Here is a 21,407-nt window from a genome sequence, read left to right as displayed (position 1 = left end):
ATAAATGAAAAGGTCAATTCAGACCGTTACGTAGATGCCGATAGTAAATATATCGGATATATATATATAGCGAAATATATACAATGTGTATAAACAAAGGAGGGGGATGTTAGCTAAAATACTTATATCTCAAGAATGGCTGGACCGATTTTGACAAATTTTGTCAATTCTGAATGCCCTCCTGTCATAAAAGAATAAGATCTAAAAAAATTGTATAAAAATATGCCAATAATGATATTAATATAGATTTTGTAGTATTTTGCGACATTTTTTTTTTATTTTTTCATATTTTTTATCGCATGCTATTTTTTCAATTTGACTTATAGTATTGAGGTGTACATTTTGTAATATTTTTTCACTTTACAACACAGATTGGGTCTATTATATACAGATTACAATTATCGTCCGATTATATAGTATATATCAACCGTTTATAATTTGTGGGTTAGAGGCTGTTTTTTAATCATAGTAAAATACAGTGACAATTAAACAATTTCCGTCTGTCTGTCCGCCAATCTGTTAAAATCTCTATTCATCGGCGGACGTGGGAGATACTGTTTTAAGGGGCTATACCAAAATATACATCTACACTTTACACTTTAATATGCATTTTTAGCCAAATCCTCGAAGTAGGTTAAATGAGGAGGTTCCTTTATATAGGCGCTACTCCAAAACATTGACCTACATTACGAAGAGGTTTTCTATCTACTTAGAAACAAAGATGTCAAATATGGGCCGATCAATTGAAAAATATGGCAAGATCCCGGAAGGCTAAAATCAGGGGGTTACTTATAACTTTTGAAAGAACATTTTCATCTTTCTAAGTTCTCAAGTTATTAAATTTTGTTGAAATAGGTGCGAAAAATATTAAAAAATACCTGAAAACGGGATATACCCTTATATGTGGGCAATATCAAAACGTAGACCTACATGTAACCCATTGAATTGTATCAAATCTAACCAGTAAGGAAAGTTCAAAAGTCGGGCGGGGCCGACTATATGATACCCTACACCACTATGCATAATTAGGAGAGCTTTCGTAAAAAGGTTTATAGAGGGCATTTCAGAGCTGTATGAGATATTTGGTACAAAATCAAAATCTATCTAATTCTATCGTGCATTTTACGAACTATAGCTATCTCTGAACCGGGTATCTCCAAATTTGACGTATTAGCTTCTAGATTAAATTCGGTCATATGTACGAAAATTCATGCCATTTGGGCTAATACTGGCCATTTGATGCACAATTAACACGAAATCGGATGAAGATATATATGGGAGGCATATCCAAATCGGAACAGATTTTAATAAAATTAAAATCTACTATTTTTGGGCCTTATCTGATATCTGGTACCAAATATCATTCCTGTGGAGTGCATATTACGAATGTGAGGTTTAGCCTGTTAACCCAAAACCCCTTTTTGGAATATTGATCTACTAACCGAATGTTAAGATGAATTTTTTTATAAGAAGTCCATATAGAGTAGCTATAAAAAAATTTCGAAAAATAAAAAAAAAAAAAACATTTTTATTAGCATATTTTTACGCATTTTATTATTATAATTTTTTTTTTTTGGATTAATCGTTTTCCAGAGATCATTCCGAAACGGTGTGAATTGACAAAAAGTCAGGCCACTGTTCTGAGTTATAAGCGTAGTATGTTAGTTACTACGCTTATAACTTTACCATATAACTTTATTTTATATGGTAAAAATTATTCTTTATTCTGTCCACAAAAAAGATTGAATTCAATATAATAAGTCAAAATGAAGAAATCATACATTATATAAAATTGACAGAAAAAAACGAATTGAAAAAAGAAAAAAATCTTCAAGTTGTTCCTTGGTTTTTTACAGCAATTGTTTTAATGTCCATACGAAGTTTGTCAATAGAATGTACTATTATTTTGAATTTCAATTATATTTAAAAATTGAAAAAAGAGATAGAATCTTTTTTTTTTGGATTTTTAGCGATTTTGAAAAAGTAATTATCTTTTAACTTTGGTGTGACCGCGTTAAAATATTTCGACATCATCTCTTCAGTTTTGCACATAATTCGGTACTAAACTTCAATGTAACCCGTTTGCAATAAAATATTTAATTTTTTCGTTCATAGCATATCCTCCTACCTAATATATACATAAAATAACAACAAATAATAAATAAATGACGGGTTTGTCCGTTGTTTCTTTATACTTGCCAAAAAGGCCACACATCATATCAGAATTCAAAAAAAAAAAAAAAAAAAAAACACTACAAATGTGCAATCCACAATAGTAAGCCAAAATTAAAGAAAAATAATGTAAGATAAAATATTACTATTGTACATTTCAAATGAAAAAAATGAAAATTTTCAAATTTAACATTTTTACGCATTTTTTTTTTTTTTTTGTTTTTTGGATTTTATCCTTTTCTGCCAAGAGACAATCCCGAATTTGTCTGAATCGTTAAAATCACATCAGTGGTTCATATTTATTGCATATTTAGTAGTGCTCCTGTAACATAATAATTTTTTTCAAGTAGATCATACAACCTATCAACATTTAGCTTAGAGCATTTATAGTGTGCTATAGAATGCATGATATCACTTGGAGAAGAATTATATTAAAACCAGTAAGGAAAGCTCAAAAGTCGGGCGGGGCCGACTATATGATACCCTACACCACTATGCATATTTAGTAGAGCTCTCGTAAAAAGGTTTATACAGTGCATTTCAGAGCTCTATGAGATATTTGGTACAAAATCAAAATCTATCTAATTCTATAGCTATCTCTGAACCGGGGTTCTCCAAATTTTACGTATTAGCTTCTAGACTGAATTCGGTCTTATGTACGAAAATTCAGGTGATTTGGGCTGATATTGACCATTTAGTGCACATTTAACTCGAAATCGGATGAAGATATATATGGGAGCTATATTCAAATCTGAACCGATTTCGATAAAATTTAAAACAGCTATTCCTGTGCTCCATCTAATACCTGGTACCAAATATCACGGTTGTGGAGTGAATATTACGAATGTATGGGACTAAAACACTAAATCGGATGAAACATATATATGGTTGCTATATCTATATCTGGACCGATTTTCACTAAATTTGATATACTTGCTTTTAGGCTGAATTTGGTCCGATGTACTAAAATTCAGTCCATTTGCACTTATATCGGCCATTTGGTGCCCAATTAACCCGAAGTCGGATGAAGATATATATGGGAGCTATATCCAAATCTGAACCGATTTCGATAAAATTACAAACAGCTATTTCTGGGCTGTATCTTATAGCTGGTACCAAATATCATTCTTGTGGAGTGCATATTACGAATGTGAGAGGCTTAAACACAAAATCGGATAAAACATATATATGGGAGCTATAGCTGTTTCTGAACCGATTTACTCCAAATTTGTAGTATTTGCTTTAAGGCTAATCTCGGTCACATGTGGCAAAATTCGGGCTATTTGGGCTGATATTGGCCATTTGGTGGTCAATTAACCCGAAATCGACCGATTTCGATAAAATTTAAAACAGCTATTTCTGTGCTCCATCTAATACCTGGTACCAAATATCACGGTTGTGGAGTGCATAGTAGGAGTGTTAGGGACTTAAAGATCAAATCGGATGAAAGATATATATGGGAGCTATAGCTATATCTGAACCGATTTTCTCCAAATTTGATATACTTGCTTCTAGGCCGAACTCGGTTGGGTGTGCCAAAATTCAGGTAATTTGGACTGATAGTGGACATTTGGTGCACATTTAACCCGAAATCGGATGAATATATATATGGGAGCTATATCTAAATTTGATCCGATTCTCACCAATTTCAATAGGGTTCGTCCTTGGGCCAAAAAAATATTGTTTGGAAAATTTCATCTCAATCGGATAATAAATGCGACCTGCATTTTGTTCACAAGAATACATGGACAGACGGACGGACGGACGGACATGCATAAATCGACTCAGAAAGTGATTCTATGAAGGTTCTCAAAAGTAACTATGGGTCTAACTCGATTCCTTCTCCATGTTACAAACAAATGCACAAAGACATAATACCCTTACCACTATGTGGTGTAGGGTATAAAAAGTATATATCGGAGCCGAGTTGCACAAAACGTACGTCCCGAAATGCATTTCATTTTGGTTGATATTACCCATTATTTCCACAATACACCCGTAATCGGTTGAAGATATATATGGAACCTATTTCCAAATTTGAACCGATCTTAATAAAATTTGGCAGAGGTTTTTCTGTATGGGAGCTATAGCTATATTAGTAACTATTTTCTCCAAATTTGATCTACTTGCTTCTAGACTGGATTCGGTGGGATATACCAAAACACAGGTCATTTGGACTTATATTAGCCATTTGGTGCACAATTAACATGAAATCGGTTGAAGATATATGAGAGCTATATCTAAATCTGATCCGATTATCACCAATTTCAATAGGGTTTGTACTTGGGCCAAACAAATGTTGTTTGCAAAATTTCACCTCAATCGGATAATAATGGCGACCTGCATTTTGTTCACAAAAATACATGGACGGACGGATAGACAGATGGACAGTCGTGCATAAATCGACTCAAAAAGTTATTCTATGAAGATCCGCAAAAGTAACTATGGGTCTATTTCGCTTTCTTCTCCGTGTTACAAACAAATGCACAAAGAAAGTATGGTATATCAAAATAAAAAAAATGTCTTAATCCTCTATTATTTATTACTTTACGCTTTTGAAAATCATGAAAACATGGTTCTTAATAGTAATTGTTGTAAAAAAAACAATATTTGAGTTACCAAACCATTTTTTTAAATAAGTACTTATTAAATCTACTTTTAGTGGCTATAAAATGCTGGTCCGCGCGACTTTGTATTGTTAAAAGATGGAGTTGGTAACCCAATTTGTAATTAGTATTATAACTGGGTACCGTTGGATAACTATCTTATCGAATTTCTTTTACATTTTCCGGTCTGATTTTTGTTTTTTTTTTTTCATTGCAACACACATCAACCCCTTTAAGTAGCAAAATATGTACACGACGAACAGTTAGTGTTCCAAACAAATGTGCGGTACACTAATACACCTTAGAGACTAATTACACAGGTGATTATCTATTTTTAATGTGTTTTTTCCATTATAATGACCATTTACACTGAAATGTTTTAGCTTTTGTTCCGATTTAGATGTGGCATACTACACCTATTATATACAGTTACATTTGTATGGAGCCAAAAAAAAACGACATACTTGTTGCCTCAATCCATTGTTAGTCAAAATCCGGTTGGGGTGCACTATGTGTACATGTAGCGGACAATTACAATTGCGTGTAATTATAACAATAAACATGGCGGTCGACATACAACATTTTCCACTGACTGGAGTATGGAATGGAGTAACAGTAAAAAGAGATTCATGGAGTCTAGTGTCGGAAACTAAAAATAACTGTGGGAAGTCAGGAGATGATAGCTGTTGCCGTTACAACTATTGTTAGTTGTTTTCTTTTCTATTCTGCACAATGGAATGGTAAACGGAAATGAGCATTTTGAGCTACTACCTTTTAATGTTTCCTTAATGGCTAGAATATTTTGTAAGCATATTAGCTATCTCACACGCTCTATATTCAGTAAGGACAATTAGGTGCAAAGGATTACAGTTATTTAAGACAATAAGTGAAGGTGTGGTGGATATATATTTATTGCACTTTCGTTATGTCAACAAATTAAAAATTTGAAAATTTTTGGTGATGATCGGACGATAATTGCTATCTGTATATAATAACCCCAACCTGTGTTGTAAGGTGAAAAAAATTTACAAAATGTATACTTCAATGTTATAAGTCTAATTTAAAAAATCGCATGCGATAAAAAAATGTGAAAACAAGTAAGCTAAGGCTATAGTCGTGCGGGCCGACCGTGTGATAACCTACAACACTACAATATGTTAGAAGCCCTTTTCTGTCCATTTTGGAAGATTTCGCTTTTGGAATGATGTCATAGAGCACTGCCCAGATATTACCATTAGTTTTTTGACCAGGGCCATTTGCCCAATATTTACGCAGTCCGTCGTGCTGTTAGTTGCTGTGGTCCATTTTACAGCTAAAAATAATCCAATGGTCATAAAAAATGCTAAACTTCTTCCCTGTCCTTAACTCTTTTCTCATGCAAATTTCTATGTCGATTGGTTTTCAATTGTGTGATCAGGAATTTTTTTTATGATTTTGGTTCATTTGAACCCCTAAATATTTTGCAATCATCTTCAAAAGCAAGAGGCCGCTCTTAATTCCCAAATTTAGACTCATCTATATGATTTGCTTGTCTACGATATTTGGCTATATTCGTCAACGAAATCAGCATAAAAAGCCAGAAGTTTGCCTTTTATGTATTTTGGATTTTGCTTGAAAGGTATTTTTAGCGTTTCGGTAGAATGAAAATGTTGGTCATTTTTTTACACAAAAAAGTAGTGGTATATTCCACCCAATGTCCTAAACTCCAATTTCATGAGAAATTTCGTGTCCTTAGGTTTCTATTCGTGACCTTTTTAACGGCTGAAAAATCAGGAAAATTTTTCAGTTGTTGGTCCATTTCAGCTTCTAAATATATTGCGGATATCTTTGAAAACAATAGGCCTATCCCTTCTGGGTCTTGTGAAAATTTTCGTGAGGATAGGACGATAATTGCAATCTGTATATAAAAAGCCCAACCTGTGTTGTAACGTGAAAAAATATTACAAAATATACACTTCAATATTAAACATCAAATTGAAAAAATCGCATGCGATAAAATATAAGAAAAAATAAAAAAAAAAAAATGTCACATAACACTACAAAATCTATATTAACATCATTACTGGTATCTTTTTATGCGAAGAGGACATTCTGAATTGATAATATTTGTCAAAATCTGTCCAGCCATTCTTGAGCATTCGTGAGCACATCTCCTTCCTTTGTATATACACATTGTATATATTTCGCTATATATATCCGATATATTTACTATCGGCAGCTGCATAACGGTCAGAATTGACCTTTTCGTCTATTTGTGATTTCGCCGAGATTAAAAATGTTCGCGGTTTAATGGAAAATTTGACTTTTATTTAAGAAAAATGTTATGGTCTATTTCACCCACTAAATATTACCCGTTGACCATCTAAATTGGAAAACTTCTGCCCAGCCCTAAGCTCTAGCCCCATGCTAACTTCCGCGTGGATTGGTCTATAATTGCGACCTGTAGAGTAACTGCAGAATCAGTTTCATCAGCAGTTTTTGGTCCATTTCAACCCCTACTATTATGGTATCATCTCCAAAAGCAATAGGCTTCTATTCTGGCTCTAGACCCACCTCCATTATAAATTTCGTGGAGATCGGGCCATAATTACGACCTGTAGAGTTATTACATATTAACATGGACAGACGGAAGGGCGGACATACCCAATACATAGTGTTGTAGGGTATAATAAAGGATGCCACAGATTTGTTTATCAGATATTCTACTCTCACATTCCATAAATATTTTCGGCATCATTTACACGATATTTGAACATTTCGATGCATCAACATCAAAATACTAAGCACATTTTGACAAATGTATATGAACAAAAGTATGATACTATCTGTGAGTACGATTATCACATTTACAAAATGGCAGTGATAAACCATTCGAATTTTCTAAAATGAATTAAGGCTTTAAGGGCACCTAATACTTTCAATACATTGTACTGAAATATTCTGTCCATATGATACTGAAATTGGCCTAATTAAAAATTGAATATTTAACAAGGTAACAAAATGTATCGTAAATGATGTAATAGTATATTTTTTGTAGGCTTTTGGAGCATTATACATACATACACACACCACATATAACTTACCATTTAGTAACAATTCGCTGCTGCTATTGACCAAATTGTCCATTATTGGTTGGAATGTGTAGAAGGTTAATGTTTCCAATTTGTTGCTTTGTACATTGAACGACAATAGAGCTGTTGTGCCACGCAATAGGCCGTTATCGATTTTTTTCAATAGATTGTTACGCAAATTTAAGGTTTTCAAATTATTCAAGCCATCGAGGGCGCGTTCTGAAATACGCTGGAAATGAGAAAAAAAAGTAAGAGGATAAAATTAAAAACTAATTTATGATAGAAATTCACGAAAAATACATTAGATTAGCAAACATATTTCTGGATGGAAATGTAAATTACGCCCAGCCCACCATCGAAGAATTCATTGACGTGTAAATGGCTTACAATCATGTAAATTAATAATTAACTTTCGCATGTGGGCCATATGTTGTCCTTTCAAATGACCAAACATTCAATCGGCGATAATGGAAGCATAACATCCAACGTTGAGAACAGCAATATTCGTTCATATGTAAGTAAATAAATGCACCTGTTTGAAACTCCCATAATTATGTAAGGATTATTGCGTGGTGTTGATGAATGATATAAAAGAGCATAAATAAACAAACGTAATGGATTCATATAAGGTACTTCAAATTTATGGTTGAGTAAATTAGAGTGTTTCGAAAACGAATTGTGGATGGCGAAGTTTTATTTTCATTTGTATACAATATTGACGAACATTTGCTACGGGAAGCTCTTCCGAGTAAGCAGATTATTATTATCATGACTCTTGTTCTTTTCTTATTGAGTTGTATACAAGGTGATATGAAAAAACTGCAACCAAATTCAGACTGATGTCATTTCAAAGCCACTCGTCCGACAGCTGCAATACAATAGCATTTTGGTGAGAATTTTTCCAGAACAAAAGTTATTCGTGATGGAATTCAAGGGTGATAGTGTGATTACTTTATATTTGACTGGAAAACAACAAGTGGCTATGGTTAGAGCACTCCAGCATTTAAATGTGAATAAATCTTTTGGGTCTCGTACCATCGCTTGTTACCGAGATACTGGTAGCGTAGCCCGACGTCAAGGAAGTGGACGGAAGAAAACAGAAACATCAGCAGATGTTTCGATCAGCGACTTGATCGAAACCCCCGTCGCAGTGGCCGAAAATGGCTCGTGAGCTAAACATATCGCAATATTCCATTCGGCAAATATTGAAAAATGAGCTCGGGGTAAAGCCATTGCTATTCCAAAAAGTGCAAGAACTTACACCGCAACAGAAAGAAAATAAATACAAAAGAGCTAAAGAGTTGCTTCGCTTGGTTTTCTCCGATGAGAAAACATTCGTTGTACAGCAATTCGTAAACAAAGAAAATGATCGTGTTTACTTGCCAAAGAGGCCAGCTGAAAATGTGCACATTCGGTTGGCCATCAGAACTCAAGGGACGGCCATAGTACTGGTGTGGGCCGCCATAACAGCCAATGGTCGCTCTGCTCTCGTATTAATCGACCGTGGCATCAGAATTAATTGGACATTCCAACAGGACTCAGCAGCATCGCACTCAGCACGCGCCACCCAAATATGTGCAATCGCTTCTTTTCTTCGCACAATGGCCACCAAAATCTCCGGATACCAATCCGTTGGACTATTTGTCTGCAGTATTTTGAAAAGCAAGCTTGGAACTAAAAAATACCAGTGTCGATCACCTCAAGAAGGCACTTTGCCGGGAATGTTCCAACATACAGCAGAACAACATTCGGTATTTTGGACCATTGGGCGTTTGAAGACCATAATTCGTGACCAATTCAAGTAAATCTAAACATATTCTAAAATTTGATGCTATTTCCGACATTTTTAGCTTTCATTCAATAAAATTTAAAAACAAAAAATTATGGCGTTTGACTTTTTTCCATTTTTTTTATCTCACACGGTACATACAGTGTTGCGCTACCAGAGCTAGAGCCCATAATGACCCACAAATTCTAATTTTTCGACAAATCCGTGAAAAATGTGGCAAAAATCATCAAAATACCGAATATCGAGAGGTGCCGTTATATGACGGCTATATCAAAACCTGGACCCATATATTTCATTTTCAATACCAATCATCCCATATACAATGTCATATTTTGAAGCTCTACATCAAATAATGTGGCTGTATCGTGATTTCAACAGACAGACGGAGAGACAGACGGACATCGTTAAATCGACTTAGAATTTTATGCTGATTATGAATATATATACATTACTTGCGGGACACGGTGCGCTTCGCTACCCCTTTTGATTTTATATGGATTCAAAATTTTGTATACAAATATTTGTTGGTGAAAAAAAAAACAAATCCAAACATTTTAAAAACGTTGTTATTGTAGTACTGTGATGAGTAAACAAACCAATAGTTCGGATTACCAACGCGTGAACATGCCAGAAACAGCTGACAACGAGAAAAGCAGGAATATGCCATGTTTAGTCCACATACACAAAGGGTTTGTCCTTCAAAGCAAATTCTAATCAAATCCCGTCATTTATTCCCAATTCGGAGAATGTATCAGAATAGATATGTGCATATAAAATCCACATTTTTATCATAATCATAATAATAATAATAATAATAATAATAATAATAATAATAATAATAATAATAATAATAATAATAATAATAATAATAATAATAATAATAATAATAATAATAATAATAATAATAATAATAATAATAATAATAATAATAATAATAATAATAATAATAATAATAAATAATAATAATAATAATAATAATAATAATAATAATAATAATAATAATAATAATAATAATAATAATAATAATAATAATAATAATAATAATAATAATAATAATAATAATAATAATAATAATAATAATAATAATAATAATAATAACAATAACAATAATAATAATAATAATAATAATAATAACAATAATAATAATAATAATAATAATAATAATAATAATAATAATAATAATAATAATAATAATAATAATAATAATAATAATAATAATAACAAAAATAATAATAATAATAATAATAATAATAATAATAATAATAATAATAATAAGAAAAAGAATAATAATAATAATAATAATAATAATAATAATAATAATATAGTTATAATAATATAATAATAATAAAATGAACGAAAGCATAACAAGTGGAGAAAGATGTAAATGTTTATAAGTGCGGTTGTAAGATTTAGAAGATTTTCCAAAAGAATTTTAGTTTTATGTAATTCTTTTGTTCCTCTTCTATTGAGCTTACGATCTCGTCACTTGGGTAAAAAATGTTTTTTGTCATAGAAGTTATTTTTTAAATAACTTCTGGGGAGAATATCCCAGACAAGAAACAAGGGAACTGATGAGGATTGGTGGCTCTTTCCGAAACCTAGGTATTCCCTGCCTTACCCCCTGGTAAACATTACCATCGTTCTCCACTCATAAACAAACGTTGTTTTTATAAAAACAACAATAATGGGATTTTGCCTGTCGATTTTGCAACAACAAAATACTATGGTATCCCAAACAAGCAAGCCAAACACTGTTCTATTATTTTACCCCCTTACATTCTACCATCGTTTTTTTTTCTGTGTTGCGGCTTTAATTAACAACTTGATTAAATACATATATTCGTTTCTGGTTTATGCATGTTTTTTTAAATACCTTTTTGTTTGACTTTTTTAGTCAGCCATAAAAGTTAATTAATTTTTTCTCTCTGCTATTTGAATTTATTACATCTAAACATGCAATTAAGTTGTTTTGCTTCCCTAATTAGCTGTGCAATAATCACATAGATTATTATTGAATTCATAATATCCTAATTGCTATAAGGTGTGATGATAATGATAGTTATTACTATTATTAATATATCTAAACCATAAAAAGAAGTATATAAATATCTACATATTGTAATGAGTGTGAGAACAAAATTAATATGCTTACTTATAAATATAATTCTATCACGAATTTTTGAGTATAATAAACATATTAAAAATAAATCATAAAAGGTATGTTGTTATTTCTTAGTCTTTATCAGTCTATAAAGTAAACAGCCAAAATTTATATATTCTGAAGAACTGTTTCGTATATATATATATATAGCTCAATGATAATATGCGCAAATGACATGTGCCTTACTCAATAACTTTTTTTTTCAAGTTTTTGTGGAAAACGAATACTTATGTTTAGTGAATTGCGCATCTTTGTAAAGATTAGTGTCCGCCTTTTATACCCTCAGCCATATGACTATAGAGGATATATATCATTTGATGCGGCCAAAACGTGCCTCATCGAAATAACGGTTTTAGACCCTAGGTTATTTGAAGTCGATCTAGGGGTGTCCGTCCGTCCATCGGCTGGTGCGCACGATTAATCTCAAAGGGAGTATCCGACTTGGTCAAAATTTGGTACACCGTAATATTATTGTCAAACTTAGATCTTAGAAGGGTAACATAGGTCTACGCCTTCTGGTGCCTATCCCACAAAATAATTTTAGATTTGTTCGAATAGGTCAACTTTACCATGAATTATGGTCTTCAAATGGCCAATGAAACCGTCACACGATGCTCAAATGTTGCTCTGCGGTATTTTAAACCATTCCCGGCGCTTGCTTAAGGTGATCGAAACTTTGGTATTTTTTAGTGACAGCCTTGCTTTCCAAAATACTTCAGTTACAATAGTCTAACGTATTGGTATCCGGAGATTTTGATGGCCATTGTGCGCTGGAAATGAAGCGATTAACCTCATTTTGTAACCATTCTTGGGTGGTGGTCGATTAATACGAGCGGAGAGCGACCATCGCTTGTTATGGCGGCCCACAACATCACCATGGCCGGCGCTTGAGTTCTGTTGGCCAACCGAAGGTGCACATTTTCAGCTGACCTCTTTGCCAAGTAAACACGATGTTGTTTTCTCATCGGAGAATACCAAATTCGGCAGTTCACCACTTTTGGCCAAGCGAAGCAACTTTTTAGCTTTTTGAGTCTATTTTCTTTCGTTTGCGGTGTAAGTTCCTTCACTTTTTGGAATTTCCATGGCTTCACCCCGAGCTCATTTTTCAATATTTGCCGAATGGAATATTGCGATATATGTTCAGCTCACGAGGGACGCGGATTTCGATCAAGTCGCTTCTTTACTTTTCGAACCATTTCTTCTGATGTTGCTGTTTTCTTCCGTCCACTTCCTTGACGTCGGGCTACGCTACCTGTATCACGGTAACGAGCGATGGTACTAGACAAAAAAATTTATTCACATTTAAAAGCTGGAGTGCTCTTACTATTTGTGGTTTCAAGCCAAATATAAAGAAATCACACTATCACGCTTGAATTCCATCACGAATAACTTTATTTCTGAAAAATTCCTACCAAAATGCTAACAATAAGCTGCAATATAATAAGCTGTTACTGGAATAATTTTGACAGCTGTCGGACGAGTAACTTAGAAATGACAGCAGTCTGAAGTTGGTTGCAGTATTTTCATCTCACCCTGTGTATATCCTCCATGATATAGTGTATAAAAAATGGAAAATAAAATTATAAAAGGTGAGTAATAAATTCCATTTCGATTGCCATATTACTGAAAATGATACACATACTTTATTGCAGAGGAAGGCAAAGACGGAATCGTAGGTAAACAGGTGGGAAAGAGCCAATACTGTAATTATTAAAAAAATATGTAGACTAAAATGGCGAAACTAAAGTTGCTCATCTGGTACACCCCAACTAAATTCTCTTTTACATATTCGATTTGACTAATGAGGCGTTCACTCAGAAAGCAAATCAGCAATAGGATTTTTTTTATTTTTCTAAGTGAAAATGACTACACAAATTAATTCCGAAATGTATTCAGTTAAATTTCTATTTGAAACGAAACAAAAAAGTTTATTGAAAATAAGCAATTGAAATAAAAAACAATTTGAATTAACTCAAACCTGAAGTCTGTGATGCCCTGGGCTAAAAACAAATTTTGAAATAGATAAAAAGTTGAAAAACAGCTTAGTTAAATATACAACATTTCAAACGATAGCAATCATTATCTCAATGCGAATAGCGAAAAAGCTCCCGACTTACATTCTTCATCATTTTACCATACATTTTGCACAGTTTGTTGTTGGTTCGGTAGATAATGGGATTTTGTAGGTTTATTCCTTAAAGAGAAAATAACAGTTACGGATGACCATCTTCACAAGTGGCGGCTTAACATGAATGAAAGCAAATAATTCTAAAAACTGATATCTTTGTCTTCTTCCTTTCATTACACATGGTTCTTTGAGCTCCTACACGTACAGTTTAGACGTAAATATTAGATACCAGGATTCTGGTCATGCTTAAAAAATATGTAAAGGAATGGCCCCTTTAAAGTAAACGAAAATATAATGTGTATTTCTAGTAATGCAGGAGTATCCTATGCAATTATGCCTAAGGTATACCGACGTGAGATGTCTGTTACGAATATCATAGCCGTAACGTTCATTGAAGCGTAAAAACATGACAAAGTGTAAAAGAAACCCTTAATGATAACGAGGGACGAAAAAAAGTCACGGATTAGCGACAAGATTTGGCAAATCATTATTCAAATCATTATTTTCATAACGATGATGGATGAAAAATAAACAACAAAAAAAAAAAAAAACATATACCAACGGTTATTTTTTTTATGCACACAATAGAAAATAAAGAACAAATAGGGTTATGTTTCGTAAGCATGAATTATTTACTAAGTAATCAAATTTGAAATTTGATGTAATACTTCGCATGTTGTACCTCCCGACTTTAAGTCTTTTGAAGGCTTCAGACCTAGTTTGTGATTTGGAGTTTCAAGTTCTCCGAAGATACTCACTTCTTGGTATATCCTCACATATATTGGGAGACATCAATATACGGTATCACAGGCTAACATTTATGTATTTTTATACCCTACACCACAAGGTGGTCAGGGTATTATGTCTTTGTGCATTTGTTTGTAACAGGCAGAAGGAAACGAGATAGACCCATAGTTCCTTTTGATGATCTACATAGAATCACATTCTGAGTCGATTTATGCATGTCCGTCCGTCTGTCCATGTATTATTGTAGACAAAGTACAGGTCGCATTTATTGCCCGATCCAGATGAAATTTTGCAAAGATCTTTTGTTTGGCCCAAGGACGAACCCTATTGAAATTGGAGATAATCGGTCAAAATTTAGATATAGCTCGCATATATATCTTTATCCGATTTGCCTTCTATTGTGCACCAAACGTGTAATATCCGCCCGAATTGTATGGAATTTTGCATATACACCCAAATATGCCAAATTTGATCGAAATCGGTTCAGATATAGCTATAGCTCCCATATATATTGTTCATACGATTTTTTATTTTTGTCCTCCGCAGTCGTAATATGCACTCTGCAACAACAATATTTGGGGAAATATATGAAATACAGCTCAGAAATACATTAGATAAATTTTATCGAGATCGGTTCAGATTTGGATATAGCTCCCATATATAACTTCGTCCGATTTACCTTTTATTGTGCACCAAACGTCTAATATTTGTCCAAATGGGATGGAATTTGGCACTTACGACCGAATTGAGTCTAGAAGCTAGTATGTCAAATTTGGTGAAGATCGGTTCAGATATAGCTATAGCTTCCACATATATTATTCATCCGATTTGTTATATTTGTTACCCACAGCCGTAATATGCACTCCGTAACAACGATATTCAGGGAAATATACCAAATACTGCTCAGAAATATCTTTACCAAATTTTATCGAGATCGGTTCAGATTTGGATATAGCTCCCATATATATCTTTATCTGATTTCAAATTAATTTTGCACCAAATGAGCAATACAAGTCCGAATATGCTTCGGCATATTTAGTCCTTTGAATTTTAAATTATAATTATAATCAATCAACTCAACTAAAGCTCAACTAAATTAGCAAAGTGGTGTAGATTATCATAAATTCGGCCCCTCCCGACTTTAAGACTTTCTTTACTGGTTTTTTTTTTTTTTTTTGGGTTTGGGTAATACCTAGATGAGCTCCTTGCAAAATTGTTTAATATTTTCAAATCTTTTAAAACATCGTTCGAGCAAGGGAAACCCTAAACATAACGATGCTAAATTAGTAACTTTCAAAACTAGTTGAAATATAATAATGCAATAAATTTGTCTGTGTCTTTGGGCGAATGTGGCCGAATATATCCAATATTAGGCCTACTAATGTAAACCTATAACAGTTCCATCCGATTTAATTTTTTCCTAAGTTCTGGTAGCGCATCAGATTCAATTCCTTATTCAGATCTCAGACCTTAGCTATAGCCATTCTATATATCGTTATTCTATCTAAATTTTTGTAAAGGTTAATCTGAAATCGGAGGGAATATATATGAATGCCCATTTTATCTAAGTTTAAGAGAGTTATTTTTGAGGTTGAATGTATGTGATCAATCATATAAAATATCATTGTTATCTGGTGCTTATTATGAAATTGAGGAATCGTAATTTAAATGATGCTTTATATAAATCAACCCGATCTCTATTAAACATTTCTAGGGTTTGGTAAAACTTACTGATTTTGAAGAGATTTTAACCACCAGGAACGGTATATCCCTGCATAAATGCCATGGGCATTTAATCGGCTTTGAATTTTATGCTGTTCAAGAATACGTGCGTTACATCTTATGCTTATTATTTTTATATCCTCCACCATATATAGTATGGAGGGTATATTAAATTCGTCATTCCGTTTGTAACTCATCGAGATAACCCGGACCGTCCGTCGGTCTGTCCGCCTGTTGTAATCACGCTGGAGTCAAAACGAACAAGAATAGGAAGCTACAATGCTTCATAAGTCAGTCTTTTGTCTGCAGATAGGTCAAGTTCGAAGATGGGAATAGTGGTCCACGATATCGTATAGTTCTCATACAACGGTACCCCCGATATGCGGTTGTTTTATGACTTTAGTCACATTTTTCATTTGAATTGTCTGAAATTCTACACAAGAAGTTCTTTGTGAGTATTTTACCCCCTGAAAGATAATTGTCTATATAGGTCCACGATACCGTATAGGCCCTATATAACGATATCCGCCGATATTCGATAGTTCTCTGTGAGTACTTTACCCCCTCGAAGAGAATTGTCTATATAGCTCTATGGTATCGTATAGACCCCGTATAACGGTACCCTACGATATGCGGTATTTTCATGATTTTAGTCATATTTTTCAATGGAATTATCGGCAATTCTACACAAGGAGTTCTTTGCAAGCACTCTACCCCCTGGAACATAATTGTCTATATGGATCCCCGATAACCTCACGTAGTTTTTAGAGTTTATGGTAAAATCTAGGGAAATCGCGTAAAGATATGCCAATAAAAAAGTGAATATTTTTTGATTTACTTTTTGTCATATTTTTTATCGCATGAGATTTTTTCAATTTGATTTCCAATTGTACAGTTTGTATTATAATACCCTCTACCATAGTATGGAGGGTATTGTAAGTTTTTCATTTCATTTGTAACACCTCGAAATATACATATCAGCCCCACAAAGTATATATATTCTTGATCAGCATAAAATTCTATGTCGATTTAGCGATGTTCGTCCGTCTGTCCTTCTGTAGAAACCACTCTAGCTTCCGAAGTATATTGATAAAAGTTTACTCAAATGTATATTATGTAGCAGGACTTTTGGTATTGAAAATGGGCCATGTAGGTCCATGTTTTGGTATAGCCCCCATATAACGGTACCTCTTGATATTCGGTATTTTTATCATATTTGCGACAATTTTCATCGGAATTGTTTCAAATTTTGTATTTGAAGTTCGTAGTGGATACTCCCGATATTCCGTATTTCGATGATTTTAGCTCATTATTCACAGATTTTTTTTTGTTTTCTGGAAGTTTCGCGTTTGAATATTGTGATGTCTTATAACAATGTCGTCGTATAGACCCTAATGTAACAGCTAGATTCGGTACTTTTAAGATTTTAACAGATTTTTTAACGGATTTTATTGTTTTTGAGAATTGTCAAATTTTTTCCAAATGGTGGAGGGTATTCAAAGTTCGACATGGCCGAACTTACAGCTTTTTTTCTTGTTTTTCTCCTTACAACACTATGTGTTGGAGGTATTATATTCAGGTCGCAGTTATCGTGTGATCCTCATGAAATTTTCCATGGGTAAGGGTTAGGGTCCGAATAGAAGCCTATTGTTTGTGAACATGTATATGTAGGTGTTCAAATGTATCAAAAAAATAAAATTTTCCCGATTTATTCGTCCCTCTACAGGTCACAATTAATCACAAATCGTCGTGGAATTTTGCCCGAAGTTAGAGTTTAAGACGGGGCGGAAGTCTAGAATTTTGAAGTATATTTAACTGTTAAACTGGACCACAACTTTTGTGTGATATTGTTTTGAATACCTATCACTTCGACAGAGAACGTAAATATAGGCAAATGCCCCCGGCCAAAAGCCAAAGGTAACATTTGTTCGGGGCTGTATGTCATCATTTCAGAAACGAAATCTCACAAAACGGATTTGAACATAAGAGGGTCTTCCCTGTGCTAATATAGCATTTGCTTACTTGTTTCAATTTGACTTCTACATTTTGTAACATTTTTAACACCCTACAACAATGTAGTTGTTGGAGATATTATATACAGGTCGCACATTTCGTCCGATCTTCAAGGAATAGGGGGTTGGGTTAGGGTCAGAATAAAAGTCTCGTGATCCTGAATATTTCGGGTTGAAATGGACAAAAAACTGAAAATTTTCCTGATTTTGCACTTGCTTTACAAGTCACAATTTTCGATGAACATTTAATAAAAACATCTTTTGACCTAGGGGGTTTTCCAATATATTATAGTGTTGCAGGATATCATATGGTTGGCCTTACTTGTTTAATTTAAATATTTCTTCGAGATATTTTGATCTAACCTTCGCATCGGAGCAAAATTGAGATATTGAAAGGCTCCTTAATAAAAAAAGAGATTTGTCCACTTAGCTCACAATTTTTTCCCACTTAATAATGTCTGATTGATCATACAACCAACCTGGTACCAAAGTATGTGACTGACATACATAGCCAGACAGAGATGAATTTTGCACTTTGGTTTTCCGATCATTATTTCGGCATGTTCTACACTTTTGAATTATAATAGAATAACATTCTCCATAGCGGGGTGCGGTTAAAACTACTTTGAATACAAGAAAGCATGACCAGACTTAGAGACGACTAGTGGGATGATTTTATGAAGACCATTACTAATAGCGTAGTGTCTATCACCAGTAAGTTGCATATACATTCAAAACACTTAATCCGTGTGTGTATTTGCTAAAGGTTATTTACTTGTTTGAAAAGTTTGTCATATTGTACAGTGCGTTTCTTGCAAATATCGTATAAATTAAAGACATCCCGTTTAAATTTAAGCTTTTAATGAAGCCCATACAAAGCACATACATTGAAAAGTTCTGCACACCCCATTTCAACACTTGAACTGAACAACAAACGCCTATCATCAACACTCAAATACTTGAGCAATCTCGACACGCAATCTTGCTGCTATAGCCCGTACATATTTACGTACGTTTAAATTTACCATCCTTTTTCCCTTAATGGAGAAGAAGAAGAAAAAAGTGTTCTAGCGTCAACCAAGCAAAAACGCGAAGAATGATGACAATTTTTGCAGAAAAAAAAAAAACACAAAAAGTACAAAGAACTAAGACGACAACAGCACCATAAACTGACAAGCAAACCCGAACAGTGAAAAAATTACTTAGAAATCCTTATCCCAGGCAAGCTTCTCGCAGCAGCGCATGAATGTATGTGGGTGTGCGAATGGACACACAATTTTGAGCAAGCTGATAGTGTCAGGCACACCAGATATGTAAGATGTGTAAGTCACATATCCAAGAATTCTCAACATAAGTTGCACTGACATACATTTACTCCCACATATCCGCGAAGAAGAAGACGAGGATGTGCTGGAAAAACTCCTAAGCTGTTATGTAAGTTTTTTTTTTCCAGCCACCACCACCATGAATGTTTATGACAGTATTGCGACCAGCTTTTCACTTATTTATTTTTTGTTGATGTTGTTGTTCTCTTATCTCAGAGAATGTCACTGACTCAAAAAAGGCCCATATATCTGTCTAGTTGGCTTTAATATGCTGTGACTTTTCTACAGGCATATCAGAACGTTCATTCTCTTCATTTTGTATGTGCCAGCGTATTTTCATTCTGAAATGCCATGGTTTGCAGTATACTGGCGCCGCGCATCACTTTAGCTTAAGGATCATGATTTCCAAGCGTATTACAAAAATCATGCTCTACCCACATAAACTTAATATTAAGCTGTATGCGTAACCTCAACAATTACTGGCAAGTGCGAATAAATAGCTGCGGGCTAGTACAATGGTTGTTACAGTTACAAAAAAGCAACAAGTACAACTGGCGGCAATATGAAAATGCATACTCGCTATATATAATTGAAACAGACCACAATGTGGGGCATGGTTTTAAACGCTTTTTCATAGATATACATTTATTTGTAGTAAAACATGCAAGGAAAAAGAAATGTGTGCTATTCCATTCATAATATCCTCCATTGAGTTTAAGTTAAGTCCCACCGAGGAGCATAATCATCTGCATACACACATCACTCATTTACTTAAAGAGAGTCACATCTCAAAAATTCAATTTCGATACGCCGAGATTAAACAGATTATTACACAACAATTTTCTGTCATGGGTTAAACTATGCATTTCGAAATTCAAATACACAATTTGAAAGAATTCTGGCGAAAAACGTCGCTAAAATCATCAAAATACCGAATATCGGGAAGTATCGATATACGAAGACGTGTAACTTGCCTACTCGCAAAATACACATATGTGCAAAATTTTAGCCTCCTATCTCAATTCGTTCGAAAAATAGGGTGATTTAAATAGACAGAAATACAAACAGACAGATAGACGGAGGGCCATCACTAAAAACAACAAAGAACAAGTATAAAAGCAGCTGAGTTCGGCCGGCCCGAACTTTTAACACCATCTACCATTTGGAAGGAACTTGAAAAAATTTCAAAAAACTTCCGGAAGATACAACTTAAATAAAAACAGATATATGGAGACTATACGAAGACGTGGGCCTGCTTACGAAATTTGTTGTCATAGGCTGTAGTACTCATTATGACATTCAAATATCAAATTTGAAACAATTACGGTGAATAATGTCGCTAAAATCATCATCAAAATACCGAATATCGGGATATGGGGGATTTACGAAAACGTGGACCTACATACGAATTTTTTTTGTCATAGGCTGTAGTACCCATTACGAACTTTAAATACGAAATTTGTTACAATTCCGGTGAATAATATAGCACAAATCATAAAAATACCGAGTATTGGGAGGTACTACACGAAGACGTGGACCTGCATGCAAAAATTGCTGTCATAGGCTTTAGCACGCATTACGAACTTCAAATCATGAAAATACCGAATATCGGGAGGTACCGTTATATGGGAGCTATACAAAAAAGGGGACCTCCATAAGAAATTTCCATTGGTT

General features: G+C 33.8%; 1 protein-coding gene across 1 annotated transcript in view; it reads right to left on the bottom strand.

The window, feature by feature from the left end:
* The window catches only part of LOC101896860 (connectin), a 176,550-nt gene that overhangs the window by 80,913 nt on the left and 74,230 nt on the right, over positions 1 to 21,407 (bottom strand). Inside the window, exon 3 of the mRNA XM_005176527.4 lies at positions 7,862 to 8,078. Coding sequence (XP_005176584.2) covers positions 7,862 to 8,078 — 217 coding nt within the window. The remainder of the gene's footprint in view (positions 1 to 7,861; positions 8,079 to 21,407) is intronic.

The sequence above is a fragment of the Musca domestica genome, unplaced genomic scaffold (genome assembly GCF_030504385.1).
Source record: "Musca domestica strain aabys unplaced genomic scaffold, Musca_domestica.polishedcontigs.V.1.1 29, whole genome shotgun sequence".
Lineage (NCBI taxonomy): Eukaryota > Metazoa > Arthropoda > Insecta > Diptera > Muscidae > Musca > Musca domestica.
The sequence above is the reverse complement of the archived record's forward strand: the minus strand, read 5'-3'. Positions and strand labels throughout refer to the sequence as shown.